Source organism: Psammomys obesus, unplaced genomic scaffold, assembly GCF_907164565.1.
Source record: "Psammomys obesus unplaced genomic scaffold, mPsaObe1.curated_primary_1811, whole genome shotgun sequence".
Classification (NCBI taxonomy): Eukaryota; Metazoa; Chordata; class Mammalia; order Rodentia; family Muridae; genus Psammomys; species Psammomys obesus.
In genome coordinates, this window is record NW_026589643.1 from 99,535 (window position 1) to 113,551 (window position 14,017).

Here is a 14,017-nt window from a genome sequence, read left to right on the forward strand (position 1 = left end):
TGCTCAAGAAGGCTACTAGTAGAAATTGTCACACCCATTTATGCCACAATCCATTTTCATAGTCAGAGCAAAGCAACTCACTACAACGAAGGGGTTCAAGGAGAAGTCAAACTTGTTTACCTGTCCGTGTAATCCACACAGAAATAAAACGAAGTGAACTTGGCAAAATATCCTGCCTGTTGTCTCAAACAAAAGGAAGTGAACTTGGCAAAACATACAGCTTATCCCTGACTCCAGGTGAAGGGCCAGAGTGAAAACATGATTTTCACTGAGAGCTCTATAACAAAGCTGCCTGACAAACAAGCAGCTCTCCACACCTGCAACAGAATTTGAACAGTTCAGCCTTACCCAAGGCTAGAGGTGTCTGCTAAGCAGCAACTTGGAGCCACTCACCCATTTGCTGCATTCCTTTTTAAAGCACTCTCTGGTCTTTGCAGTCCTAAACTGCGATTGCTTGTTCACCTCAGAGAACAAACCCACAGGCACTGCGGATTGGACACACCGTAATTTGGATGAGGTGTCAGGAGAGAACCCTTCCGGGTCCGGAATCAGAGCTGTATTTCTGGTGCTGGAACTGCGAGCACACGGATTTTGAAGCTCGCGGAGTACGGAGTAGGTCTGAAGGAAAGACTCCCGGGATGGAGACTCGTCAAGGGTGCTGCCTCAGTTTCAGAAGGCTGCTGGGTCTGGGACCTAATGAAGACCAGGAACAACAGATTGGTCAGTAAACTTTTCTCTGGACCTTGGAGGTGTCCCGGAAGCAATGCAGTGGCAAGACCAGTGGATTTCTGCTTTCATTACCCGTCTCTACCTGTGTCCACTCTCCAGGCTTTCCAAAGACCCCTGGGCCACGATTCTCAGATCTTTATCTGTTTTCTCTGTTTCAGATGAGAATGCGGTGGTCGTCTCAGAGGCTGGAGAGGAAGGAGGCAAGCAAGGGGTTGTACAGGGCGAGTTTTCTCAGGGTGAGCTTGATCAGGGCAAACTTGCTCAGGGTGAATTTGCTCAGGGCAAAGTTGCTCAAGAAGACCTCACTCAGTTAAGTCCTACTCTGGAAGTCACAGGAGTAGTAAAGGAGGGAGAAAATAAAGAAGAAATGGAAGAAGAATATGCTCGCATTGGTGCTTCTAGCTCCATGGACAAGATTCACCCAATAGAAGTCCCTAGCAGCAGTGATCAGCCACAGCCTCAGCAAGAGGCTGCTATGCCTGAGGGCACCAACAGTCTACTGACTGGGGATAGGCAGCCTCCCCGGCGCCGGCCCAGGTTTACACTGTCTCAACTGCAAGATCTGGAGCGCCTTTTCCATGAGACGCGCTACCCAAGTTTGCGAGCAAGGTAAGCAGGTTGCCCTACTAGGCGCCTGCTTCGCAGGCAGTGCACCCTGGTCTGGGGTGTTCTTTGGCTCTTCCCAGCTCTCTGATTTCCTCCAGAAATAAAGCCGCCCTGCTAGGACCACCACCTGAAATTAGGTTCTGGGGTAGGGAGATAAGGTCTATGCCCAATGGGAAATACTGTTTTTGTTGCCCTGTTTTAGTGACACAAGTTTGGGAAATTTAGATAATGCTTGTTCTTGTACATACGTTTCTGGAGGTATGGGTGAGAAGCCTGAGGTGTGGCTGGGAAATGCAGGAGATATTCCATCTTGTATTAAAACTTTGCTAATGGTTTTCATCCCGGGAGCTCTCTTAACTGATTTTCACCTTTTAAGTACATCTGTGTTTTGGGGTGTACCCTTAAATTTGGTCCCTGAAAGAAGCCTGTTGCTAAGGTGAGCCCTAAGGTCAATGCTGAGAATAGTGTCTGTGTATATAGACAGGTGCTTGCAAGGAGTATGGACCCTTAAGCATTTGAAAGCAAATCGAGCATGTCCTAACACACTTTATTTTCTCCACAAAGCCTAAATGTTGGAATTTTTCCCTTCAGAAAGGATCTTGCAAGATGGATGGGTGTGTCCGAAGCTGATGTGCAGGTAAGTAGTATGAAAAAAAAAAAAGTATTTTGCAAGGGCCCCACATCCGGTGATGATACTGTCTAGACAGGGAAGCTCAGCAGCACAGCTGAACCCTGAAGGGGCCTCCCAAAGCTGCCAGGCCAGTACACAGCTAGGCTAGCTTGAAGATGATGCAAGACCTCCATCTTGTCAGGCAGGAAATGCCGATTGACCCAACTGAAAACCTAAGATGGCGGAGTCCTTTTCCTCTCCCTCCGTAGACATAGTGTGTCTTGATGACATTCTGAAGGCCATGCTGTCCACATGCCTCAAAAAGTAAAGTGACCATGTTCTTACCCATCTTAATCGCTGTCACTCTGAATGTCTCAGAGAATCTTTTCTCTGATTTCTCCTCGCTTTGGTCTGTAAGTGCAGATTCCTAGCCTAGTTCTCAGACCAGTACTGGGGTCAGGGACCTCAAGCAGCCTATGGCACTGTTACCTGTGTTTTGCTGGCTGTGAAGGTGCACTCTGACCACCTTTGCAATCACCCCTGCCTTTTCCAGATCTTATGCCCACAAGGGAAAAGCCTGTAGACAGTATTCTGGGAAGCCAGGCAGGAAGCCTGAAGCAGGAAGAGGTGTCCTTTGTGTCATAAAATGTGCTCTCTGGGTGCTCACAAAAGGCTAACAGCGTGGATGGAATCCTGAGGGGCAGCCTTTGGCCTTCATATACTTCTAACTCTCTTTGATACTTTTCCACAGCAAGGACCAGGAACACCCATGAGCTAGATCTGCATCCTTTCCTAAGGGAATGCAATAAAAATATCAGTGATGGAGAGAAGAGGCAATGTTCTGGGTCTGTTCTGTGGCTGAAGGACTGCAAGTGCCATTACATGTCCTAAGGGGCTTGAGTCTTGGGGGGTGTTTTCTTGTTTCAGTGAGAATGAAACCTGTTGCTTCCAGCATTCTGAGCAACCAGTATATGCTGAGGTACCTTTTCAACCCTTCTTGGGGTTAGACCAATAAAAATTAGTTTCCAGGCCATCAGAAGATTTAAGTGCTCCTTCTTGGGGAGTAGCTCAGTGCTAGAGCACATGCCTAGCATACACCAGTCCCTTGGGTGGGTTCCAAATACATTCCAAAGTGTAACCCGGGATACAGAGTTATAGGATGTGTTCTTCAATGCCTAGTACTAAAGCATCCCTTTCTCCTGTTTATAGGATTGGTTTAGGACCAGGAGATCCATTTTCAGAAGAAATAATAGATTGGTGACGTTCTACAGTATGCCACCTGGTCCACAGAACAATGCTTCCTAAAGGTTTTGGAGCAGCACTTGAGTGCCATCCATGTCCTGGAGCCAGATGAGCATGGTTTCCTCTTATGCCACCAATGTCAGGGACCCCTTGCTGGCCACGACAACCTTTTCTTCTCTACAATTATCTTAGCAATAAAGATGTAGATTCTCAATATGTTGGTCCCATTGTTTTTGGTGTTGCTAAACTGTGGGTATGTGTATTTGACAGAGAGTAGTCAATCCCAGAAATGGCATTTAAGCAGAATGGCAAAGAGGTCTTGTTTCCTGAGGTGATGCAGGGAAGATGGAATCACTATGACATGCTCTGCCTCTGTGAGAACCAGTTCCTTACTAGGACAGACAGGTTGGGAAAGTTCCCAAAGAGAGGACAGTGTGTTTCTAGACATGTCTGGTCCTACCCACACTGCAGTGGGTCCCAGAGGCTAAAGCCAGGTTTGATCGGCTGGAGGAATGGGAACGTTATGTGAGCTGCCCTCCCTCTCTGTGGACCTGCAGGGCATGAGGAGCCACATTGGCAAGAAGTCCTGCTGCTTCAAAGGGAGAGGATTATCTGTCCATCCAGGCCTGAGGATTCTCTCTCATTTCCTCCATTCCCGCTGAGGGAGCACATGGTCCCACCCTCGCCTGTTCAGACAACTTGACTGCTGTGTGTCCTGTCTGTATTTTGTCACCTGACTGGTGGAACCCCCAGTCCTCAAGATTTAGTACTTTGGGGGACCTTTGCTTCTATTCAAAATGTATAAGCAGGATGGGTGCTTAGCAGTGTCCCAGAATACTCAGTGCATAGAGAATTCGAAGCACCATTTCCTTCCATATGGGAAGCTGCCGGTCCCAATAAACAAAGTTCATCTTAGTGAGAGAAAGAGACGTGACCTATTCTTAGAGCCCCACACTTAGGACATGATCTTGGCCCAATATCCCCATCTCCAGGCCTTGCAAACCATAGTGTACTTTCTGTCCTGTGAATCTGAGAGCTCCAAGAGACTCATCAGCTTGCAGACACATGATGTCTTGCTTTTGTGTCCATATGATGTCTCCCAGCATGGTGATTTGAGGGTGCTTCCTACTGTAGCATGTATCAGAATTGCACTACAGGCAGGTTCATGTCCTTGAACCTGAGGTCACTGCACTTGTCATGTCTAGCCCAGTTAATCACATCTCCCAGCTCTACCAATATTCCTCCAATCTTCCTCAAATTTCCCTGTGCCTTGTGAGCAAGGGGTATGATAGAAATGTCCCATTCAGACCTGAGTCCTCCACTGTGTTTTATTTGATGCACATTGTCTAGTTTTGGGGCTCTGTACTGACTCCACATACTGAAAGAAAAGTCTCCTCTGAGCTGGCCAGGAGACATTATGAACATGGCAAAGGCTGGCAGGCCCCAGCAGCCTTGGATGCCCGGTTTAGCTTTGCTCCTCCTCTAGAGGAATGAAATCCAAGTAGAGCTCCTGCCCTCAGGTTGTGCATGCCTCATTGAGCTCCACACTTCTCTCCTGCCCCATGGGGATTTGGGATACCCTGAGAACTCTTCTTAGTCTTGCAGGGGTGGGAAGGGGAAAGCAGTGGTTTTTGGTCCCTTCAGGCTGTTTGCAGGGACTCTGAGCTCCTGCAACTTTTTCTCTTTAGGAAGAATGCCCCTACACCAGGGAGACCTCCTCCTCCTTCCTGACCCCCACCCCCTGATGCTTTTACTACAGCTGCCATGCCTCTCAGGGCCCTAGCTCCTAACTGACTTCCTGATGGTATGGTGCAATCAACCCTCCTAAGAAAATGAACACTTTCTTCTGGTGGGGCTCACACTTGGAAAATCAGAGGAAGAGGTATCGGTTCACTGGGGGAAATCTGGAATTAGCAGAGGAAAGATCCTGAGGCTAAGGGTGTGATGTTCCAACCTAGTGTAAATGTCCTGAGTTCCATTTGGACACTTGCCAACAATCCTCTGAGTACAAACTGTGGGGTCCAGACAGACTTGAGTGCCAGGCTGCCACATCCAGTGGCATCAGTCATCCTACTTGGGCTGAGGCCCTGTAAAGTGACCCTGGCATTGTCGTAGGTCCTCATCCACCTACTGTGAATTGTCATCCCATATTCCGCCCTGTGGAATGGAGATGTGCCTTTGACCCTGCTCCTGGGGAGACATGAGGAAGTGTGGCCGAATATCTACTAAACCCAGATGAAGTGATTGAGCTGTTTGTTTCCTGTGTCCCAACCAGCTCTCCCCTATCACGAAACATTTCACCTCAATTTCAAATGTCGTAGGTCTTCAGGAGCCTTGCTCTGAGATAAAATGTTCCTCTTGGAGGAAGTTGTTACACAGCTTGCATACCGAACAGCAGGGCCAGGTCAGGTTGAGACATGCTCTAGGTGACCACATGCCCGCCCTCAGGTTCTGACTGGCCTTCCCTCCATTTAGATGAGGTGTCACTATGCTCTAGGTCAGAGTGCTGTGCAAGGGACCATTTTGAGTGTGTCTATGAGAGGTCACTTTCATAAAACATGGAGAGAACTCAAGGAGGGACCCAATGAACCCATGTTGAAAGGGTTCTTGGATTCTGATGGGCTGAGTACTCATAACTGTTTGGGATCTGTTTCTAAGGGAAAGAGATTCCATTGACACATAGGAGGAGGGAAGTCTTTCTGCTATTCCCTGAAGAAATTTGATAAATATTTCTCCATCCATATAACACTTCCTCAGTAAGGTGCCATGGTCTGCTTCTGGTGGCCTACTTTGGGGATTTGGAGTTACTGAATTCAGAGCCACCACTGGCAGCTGCTCTGACTCTCTTACTGTTGGATTTGCCGTGCACTTAAAGAACTTTCTGCCACCAGGGAGCACTCTGAAAATCCCATCAAACTAGGGTCAATCTTCAGGTACTGGATCTTTCTCTGAAACCATTTTAGCCAGAAGGAGCAATGTTCCATGCCCTTCCTTAACAATAAGAACTGGTTATTTCTTCCACAACAGAAACGACCTGCTTCACTCAGCTAATAGGCACAATTATTCGACAAGGTGTTTATATTTCTAGGCATTGATGTTCATATTTACAGGTTGAGCTAATTGTCCTCGAATATACTTAGAATTCCTCTCAGCTGTCCAGTCATCCATCAACTCAATACACAACTAACCCTACAGTTGTAATAGCTTTTTCTCTGGAATTAATGAACTAATCATGAGCCCAGGCATTTCTGTGCTCCTCGGGAGGCTGAAACCCTAGGATAGGGCAACTGTAGGCCAGCATGATGTAATAGTAAGTAGTAAGTAAGGTTCAGGCTAGCCAGGGTCCATGTCAGACTGTCAGAACACAAAGCAACAACAAAGAAGCAAACCAAAGGAAAATGTTGCATTTTCTGCCTCAGGTCCTATTAGCACCTCACCCTAACCCGCAGCACCCTGCAACACCTTCGCTGAGAGCAGTCACTCCTCCACAAGAGCTGCACACAACTTCTACTTCTTGTTTACTTCCTCAAAGTGTCTATGGTGCCTCCTCTGCCCAGGTATTGTTTGAACACACCCTCAACTCTATGCGGTTTTACCTGCAGTACAACACGATGAGCGCAGGTCCCTATGCATGGCAGCACTTGCAGAGCTGAGAAGTACTAGGCAGGACATTGCACAAGGACCCTGATGCAGATTCTTTACAGCAATCCTGAGGAGTTCAACTTTTTCAAGGGTGGCATTGGGTGACTTGCGGTGTTGTGCTGGCCAAACACTGCGAAATATAAGATCAAGATGCCTGTGTTGAAGGAGGATTTCTGTGACTGGCTTGTGCGTTCAGAGTCCTTGAAGACTCTTGCATACATACAGAGACATACAGAGCTGACCACACCCACTGAAACTCATGTCAGGCAACATCTGAAATGTGGAGTCTGGGATCATGAGAAATTCTCCAGTAGTTCACCTTAGGCTGGTGTACTTATTGTGATTTTCACTCCTTCCCAATGCTACACGCTAATGTCAACACGTATTCGCCCCTAGATCCTTTCCCAGGGTCTTCTGTAGTGACCCAAAGTAGTGGCCAGGGCAACCAGAGGGATCTGAGCAGGTGTCCCACAAGTAAGATTCAGTGTCAGGTAGAGCCTGCTAACACCATCCCCCCCTCCTCCACAAACCATCCTATGGGCCATGGCCTGTCCCTTCCTCAATTCACAGGCCCACCTGCTGGGACAGGAAGCACCCAGAGAGCCAATGGCAGTCTTGAAACAGGAGGACCTGAGCCTTTGTGGCCCTAATCTGCCAAAGGCTCCCAGGGCAAGGTTGCTGCCAAAGACCACAGCAAAGTACTGGCTTCTAGGCTTCTGAAGAGCTTCGGGCATGGAGCACCTCCATGATGACAATGACTACTACTACTGTCTTCTGGAGGACTATGAAGAGGACAGTGGTCCTCACCCTGAGCAGCGAGCCACAGCTGCAGTAAGTAGGTGGTGCCCGTGAAGAAGCTCAAAGCATGGATGACACTGAGAACCAACAGGGCAACCTGAACCAGGGAGGCCGTGTGAACCCTGTGAACAACCTGGGTTCTGAAGGTGACCAGATCTACCAGGAGGCCTTGGAGCTGAAGCCAGAGGAGCCAGCCCTCCTTCTGGCTGAGGTTCCAAGGCACGGTTGGCCCAGGAGGCACTAGATTCTGTTTCACTTCACACAGGGGCAGGGGCAAGAGATGGAGAGTGTTTTTCCAAGAAACCCAGTACCCAGATGTGCTCACAATGTCCGTGGCTGGACCTGACCTCCAAGGCCTGGCCTTCATGCTGACCTGACCTTTATCCCTTCTAGACCTTGTCATCCCCATTAATTTCCAAGCCATAGGTACTCCTACCACATAATGGAGATGGGAAGTTGCTCTGTGGCATCAAGGTCAATATCTCCACACAGTGGAGACATGAAACAGGTGTGCTTATTTCTCCTGCTTTCTTTATCTCGTTCTCAATACTGGTGCAACAGGGATAAATGAACCAATGCAGTCCTCGACTACTCTGATGCCTTAGAAATCTCCACTCTTAAGTATGTTCATGATAGGCCTGACAGAGCTCTCGCAGTCGGTTCTTCTTGAGAAACTATTAAAAATTTCCCCCTTTCTTGCACCCCAGAACCTGACAATCTCTTCCTTCCTTGTCTAAACAGGAGTACTCTTTTGATGCCTGTCACCCCACAGCTCTTTGGGCTTTTGTCACCCTCAGATTTAGCATTGTTCTCAGGCTTTCAGCTGGAGTCTCTGTTCGTGTTGAGATCCCCTTGGTTGTGCATGTCTATGCATAGAGACCACCATTGCTTTAGAATTCCTCCTTTTGGGAGTTCAGTGTTGGTTTTGCTTTTGGACTAAGGGGTGTGAGTGGGTATTACCTGGACTGTCACAATTTAGCTCTAGGCTTCTAAAGTCTTTGGTATGGAAACCCTGAAATGGAGTCACTGGAGTGAGTCTTTTCAAAATCAGCTGTTTTCCCCATCTGGTGTCTGGGTTGAGGTTTCCTCCCACAGGCTAGAAGCTTTCCATTTTCTCTCCTCCCTCACCAACACCACTCATTGTCTCCTTGATTTTAGTAGCTACCACACTGGCTATGAGGTTATGACAATGTTATTTTCAAATACTTTTTTCTCTTGTGGTTGTCTTTGTCACTTTTCATTTCTTTGCCAGTGGTGAGGATTAAAGCCAGAGCATTGTCTGTGCTCTGTAGATAATCCACTGATGATCATGACCATTTAAGGGTTGTTCTTAGAAGGGGGTGTTTGGATTTTGAAAATGAACTTTCATTGGGTTTTCCTGGCTGAAATTGAGCCATGAATGCAATCCAGGCTAGCCTTTAAATTGAAGCTATATTTCTCTCTCTGGTTTCCAAGTACTCAGCATATGAATATGAGCCAGCATGCTTTGGCTACTAGCTTCCTCTCATTGATTATGGGTTTTGAGATAGAGTCTTTCTAACTTCCTCAGGCTGACCTTGAACTTAAACTTGAGCCCACTCTGGCCTTCTACTGTAATGCTTCTGCCCCAGTTTCTCAATGTATTGAAACTACAGGTGCTTACCATCAGTTCTGGCTACACACCCTTGATTGTTTTCTTAGATGCATGGAATAATTTTTTATAATCTCTGATTTTTTTGTCTGTCCTTGCCCCTGCCCCCCACTCCTCCAGGTGGTTTCATTTAGGTTCTTTACAAAATTTGCTGGAAATGGAGTCAGGCAAATCTGATGCTTGCATCATGCAGACTTTCACATATTTTCACCACATTCCTATGTTTTAATGGTGGGTAATATCTTCATCATATACTTCTGCTGTAGTGTTTATTTTTGAAATGCTGCATTAAAGTTATTCGTGTAAGCTCATTAAAGTTTGTAAAGAAGCATTTTCTTGACCACCAAGGTATAACACAATACTTTGAACGTTATACCATTATATCCAAAAGATTCTCAAGGACACAATGAGGACATTTGCTCAACCATGTTTGTAGCAGCCTTATTTGTAATCTCCAGAAGCTGGAAACAACCCAGATGCCCCTCAACTGAAGAATGGATGCACAAATTGTGGTATATCTACACAATGGAATATTACTGAGCAATAAAAAAAAAAACAAGGAAATCATGAAATTTGCAGGTAAATGGTGGGATCTGGTAAAGATCATCCTGAGTGACCTGTCCCAGAAGCAGAAAGATGCACACGGTATATACTCACTCATATAGACATATAATATAGGATAAACCTACTAAAATCTGTACACCTAAAGAAACTAATCAAGGGGGAGGACTCTTGTTAACATGATCAATTCCTATCCAGAAAGGCAAAGAGGCTGGACATCACAAGAAGGAGAAAAGAGGGAACAATTCAAGAGCCTGACACAGAGGACCTCTGAAAAGCTCTGTCCTGCAGACTATCAATGCAGATGCTGAGACTTATGGGCAGAGTGCTGGGAATCTTAGGAAAGAAGTGGGAAACAATAAGATTTGGAGAGGACAGGAACTCCACAAGGAGAGCAACAGAACCAAAAAATCTGAGCACAGGGGTCTTTCCTGAGACTGCTATTCCAACCAAGGACTATGCATGGAGATAACCTAAGACCCCTGCACAGATGTAGCCCATGGCAGTTCAGTATCCAAGTGGGTTCCATTGTAATAGGAACAGGGACTGTCTCTGACATGAACTGATTGGCCTGCTCTTTAATTACCTCCCCCTGAGAGGGAAGCAGCATTACCAGGCCACAGAAGAAGACAATGCATCCACTCTTGATGAGACCTAATTGGCTAGGATCAGAAGGAAGGAAAAGAAGACTTCCCCTATCAGTGGACTTAGGAAGGGGCATGCATGCAGAGGGTGGAGGAAGGGAAGGATTAGGATGGGAGGAGGGAGGGAACCACAGGGGGGATACAAAGGGAATAAAGTGTAATTAATAAAGAAAAAAATGTAAAAAAAGAGTAAAAAGAAAACATATAAAAAAATATTATGCCGTGGTGAAACCCTCTGTAAAAGGCGCCTGGCCTTGTTAGCTAAGTGTCCTTGAGGAGTTGAGCAGAAAGAGAAAAACTGACAGGAACACACAGTGTATCCAGCCTCCTAATTTTCTCATAACTTGACTCTTGATCGTGTGCCTTTCTCTACACAGGTGGCTGCTTGCCAGAAGCATGAATGTGCCTGAAACCAAGGTGAAGGTCACTAAATCTGAGAAAGCATGGGGTGGGGCTGTCCATCTGTAGCAGGCCTGAGGTCTTGGACTGAGTTTTCCTGGGTCTTTTTCAGGAGGTGTACATTTGTTTTCTTTGTTCTGAAGGCAATCACTGGCTCTGTGATTGTGTGACAGGGTGACTACACACAAGCTAGTGCTAATTTCCCACTTTGGGGGGCGATGCGGTTGCATGGTGGAAACAGAAAAGCAACAATATGCTGCTGAAATTCTGTGTGCAAGCCAAGTTTTCTACACAGCACACACCGTATAACCATGTTAGAATCCACGCCTGTGCATGCATGCATGTTTAGCTCGGAATTCCTGTTCAACTCCTGGGACCTCATTGTCCCTCACAGGGAACTTCTGTGCAGTCAGGTTGGGGCCGTGGATGCTGTTGCATCAAGTGGATGCAGGAGGAAAGAGGGTCACCAAAGGGTTCAGTTGCACTGAAGTACTAAAAAGAAGTCAGTCATGCACCCTTAGCTGAAGGAAACATTACTAACTGTTGGCGACAGGTGAATCATTTGCCCATAGGCCCCTTGCTTGGATTAACTGGGGTGTGGTAAGGTGAGACAGACCTGGGACTAGAGCTTACCAGCCCAGGTGGCAGGCCTTCCTCCACTGTGAGACTGCCTGAGTTAGCAGCACTCAGTTTTAATGTGGGGGATTATTTTCAGTTCAGAGATTTTCTCCATGTGAACACATCGCCACAACTGTCCCAACAGCAGTAGAAGAAGGCAAGGGGTAATGCCCTAGAAACTCGTCTAAGGAATGAAATAGTCAAAGCCAATGACACTGAAGTAATTAGAGGAGAAACAACTTGGGTGACTATGACAACTTGGGCACCTTGGAAATCACACATACTGTCCCCTTGTTTACCTGAGTCTGTTCCAGTGCTTAGCACTAGGCTGTTGCTCTTCCTGTGAGATCTGAAGCAGCGGGCAATGCTGTGACTTTTTTACAGTCATCTTTGTGGCTGCTGTTTTCAGTTTTGTGTGAGGGAGGCAGGAATACATAGAGTAGATTCATGTACTCCAAGAGTTAACACAGCCTGCTGGCATCTTCCCAAGGCACTTGAGCATCTCAATAACATCTGCTGTGTGGTTTTGAACGCCAGTGACAGATATCATGTCCTTCATGAGGAAAAAGCAAGTTTCCCTATATCCTTGGCATTTGTGTCACAGTGACAGTAAAGATAAAATGTTCACAGTATTTCTTTCTCAGTTGTAGATTGTAGATGCAAACTGTTCTCCAAGTAAGGTTCCAACAGACTGGCTGAGAGGTCTTCTTGCTTGAGGTGACATGCCTGTGTCACCTTCAGTAGCTCCTGTCATCACAGTTGTTTCCTGGTCTCACTTTTTTGCATGAAATGGGCCTTCTTTGTTGTCTCTCCCCCGTGCTCTGCTCACCCTCATTCTCACCAAGTGGGAACAGAAACATGTTCAGGGAAGGCCCTCATTGACCCCAGTAGGTGGTCAGTGTGTCTTCAGTCACACTGCTTATGCTCATAAGGTCAGTACAGCCCTGGGTCTGAAATTCTTGAATCCATTCATGGGATGCATGGGAGGAGGCACAAGAACATCCATCTTCACTGCTAGGAGTTCTGCTCACTGCCTGCCCCTACCGCCTTTCTGTAGAGCACACATGGAACCAAGATCCATTTTGGACGGAACAGGATCATCCAGGCCTTCCAGGCTACAGGGAGGCATTCTTCCTTCTTTCTTCTCCTAATGCTGAGCTGTAGAGGTATATTTGCACATAATTGTGAATCACATATGGCTGAACTTTGTAAATTGAATTAGGTCCATTCCTCAATGCTGTGCAGGGAAACGGAGACATCAGAACTGGTTAGAGGAAATGAAGTTGGTTTTTGTTTTGAATGAGGTGGAGCTGAAACCCATCACATCCAGAGTGACTGAAATTCTGTTCTAGCCTCTAACTCTTTGGTGGTCAGATAACAGGTGTGAGAGAAAGGGCCAGCCAGTGGCCTTGGGCAGTTCCAGGGATGGAACCCAGGCATTTATGCATGCCAGGAAGCCAGGGGGCATAAATATTCCCACATCAATAAGGAACTGCCTGTGCATATGCTAGTAATTTGGGGTGCTTCTTGTCCCATACAGTGACCAGAACATGTTGGAAAGGTGGCTGTCATGAGATCCGACTAGCTACACGTCGCTGAAGGGCCTGCTGCCTGACAGTTCTGGAAGGAAGACCAGGGCATAAAGGCTTGCTCTTCGTACTTTGACTGTTCAGAGAAGACATGAGAAGTGTGAGTGTGTGCGCATGTATGGGGCTGGAGAGATGGCTCAGCAGTTAAGAGCACTGACTGCTCTTACTGAAGACCCAGTTGCAATTCCCAGTGCCCACATGGCAACTCACAACTGTCTGTAACTACAAGATCTGACACCCTCAAACAGACATACATGCAGGCATAACATCAATAAACAATGAAGTATATATAATATATAAAAATTATTCTTATATATAATCGCTGCATATATGTGCATATATACACATGCAGCACAAAAGGAGCAAACAAGTGTTTGTGTTCAAGAAAATATGAGGAACCTCAGAGAAGTATGACAATTCTCACAGCTTTCACCTGCACTTCTCAAATAGTAAACAGTATTCAGCAGCAGGCCTGCTGAGGATGCTCCGCAGTCTGCTCTCTCTGAGCAGCCAGCAGGCCCTGCAGCCCTGCCCAAGCTACAATAATTTAAGCAGAGCATGAGAAAGGCTGAGTTAAGCAGCTCCATGAATGTTCCAGAAGGAAAAGAAAACATAGGCCAAATAAAGGAAAGGACAAGAAAAAGACAATCTAGGCCTAGATTCCCAGCATGTAGGGTCTCTTGCAGCAAAGACTAAGTATGGCCTTGGATTTCTGATCTACCCTCCCCTACTGCCAAGCGCTCTGATGACATATGTGCACCATTCCACCCAGCTTGTTTTTATATGCATTTAAAAATTTTAAAGTGGAAACAAAATATATTCACATTTATTGCACTTAAATGTATGCATGCAGAAAGAGCAGTTCTAAAGGGGACATTTCAAGTCACAGAGAGAGGGTTCTTTGATGGGATTAGTAGTCACGCTTATCTAAGGATCTATGGCTAATGTT

General features: G+C 46.5%; 1 protein-coding gene across 1 annotated transcript; it reads left to right on the top strand.

Moving 5' to 3' along the window:
- The first annotated feature begins 638 nt into the window (after nt 1-638).
- LOC129675142 (rhox homeobox family member 2-like) lies at nt 639-3,250 on the top strand. Its single transcript, XM_055605163.1, has 4 exons — nt 639-720; nt 888-1,338; nt 1,927-1,972; nt 3,155-3,250. Exons 1-4 carry the CDS (start codon nt 639-641, stop codon nt 3,248-3,250), a joined length of 675 nt encoding a protein of 224 aa, XP_055461138.1.
- Nucleotides 3,251-14,017: the final 10,767 nt, after the last annotated feature.

Bases quoted from the DNA above. Each gene is read 5' to 3' on its own strand.
- LOC129675142 (XM_055605163.1), top strand. From the start codon at position 639: ATGGAGACTCGTCAAGGGTGCTGCCTCAGTTTCAGAAGGCTGCTGGGT. The intron at 721-887 runs GTCAGTAAACTT...TCTCTGTTTCAG, and splicing joins AGACCAGGAACAACAGATTG to ATGAGAATGCGGTGGTCGTC. The intron at 1,973-3,154 runs GTAAGTAGTATG...TCCTGTTTATAG, and splicing joins TGTCCGAAGCTGATGTGCAG to GATTGGTTTAGGACCAGGAG.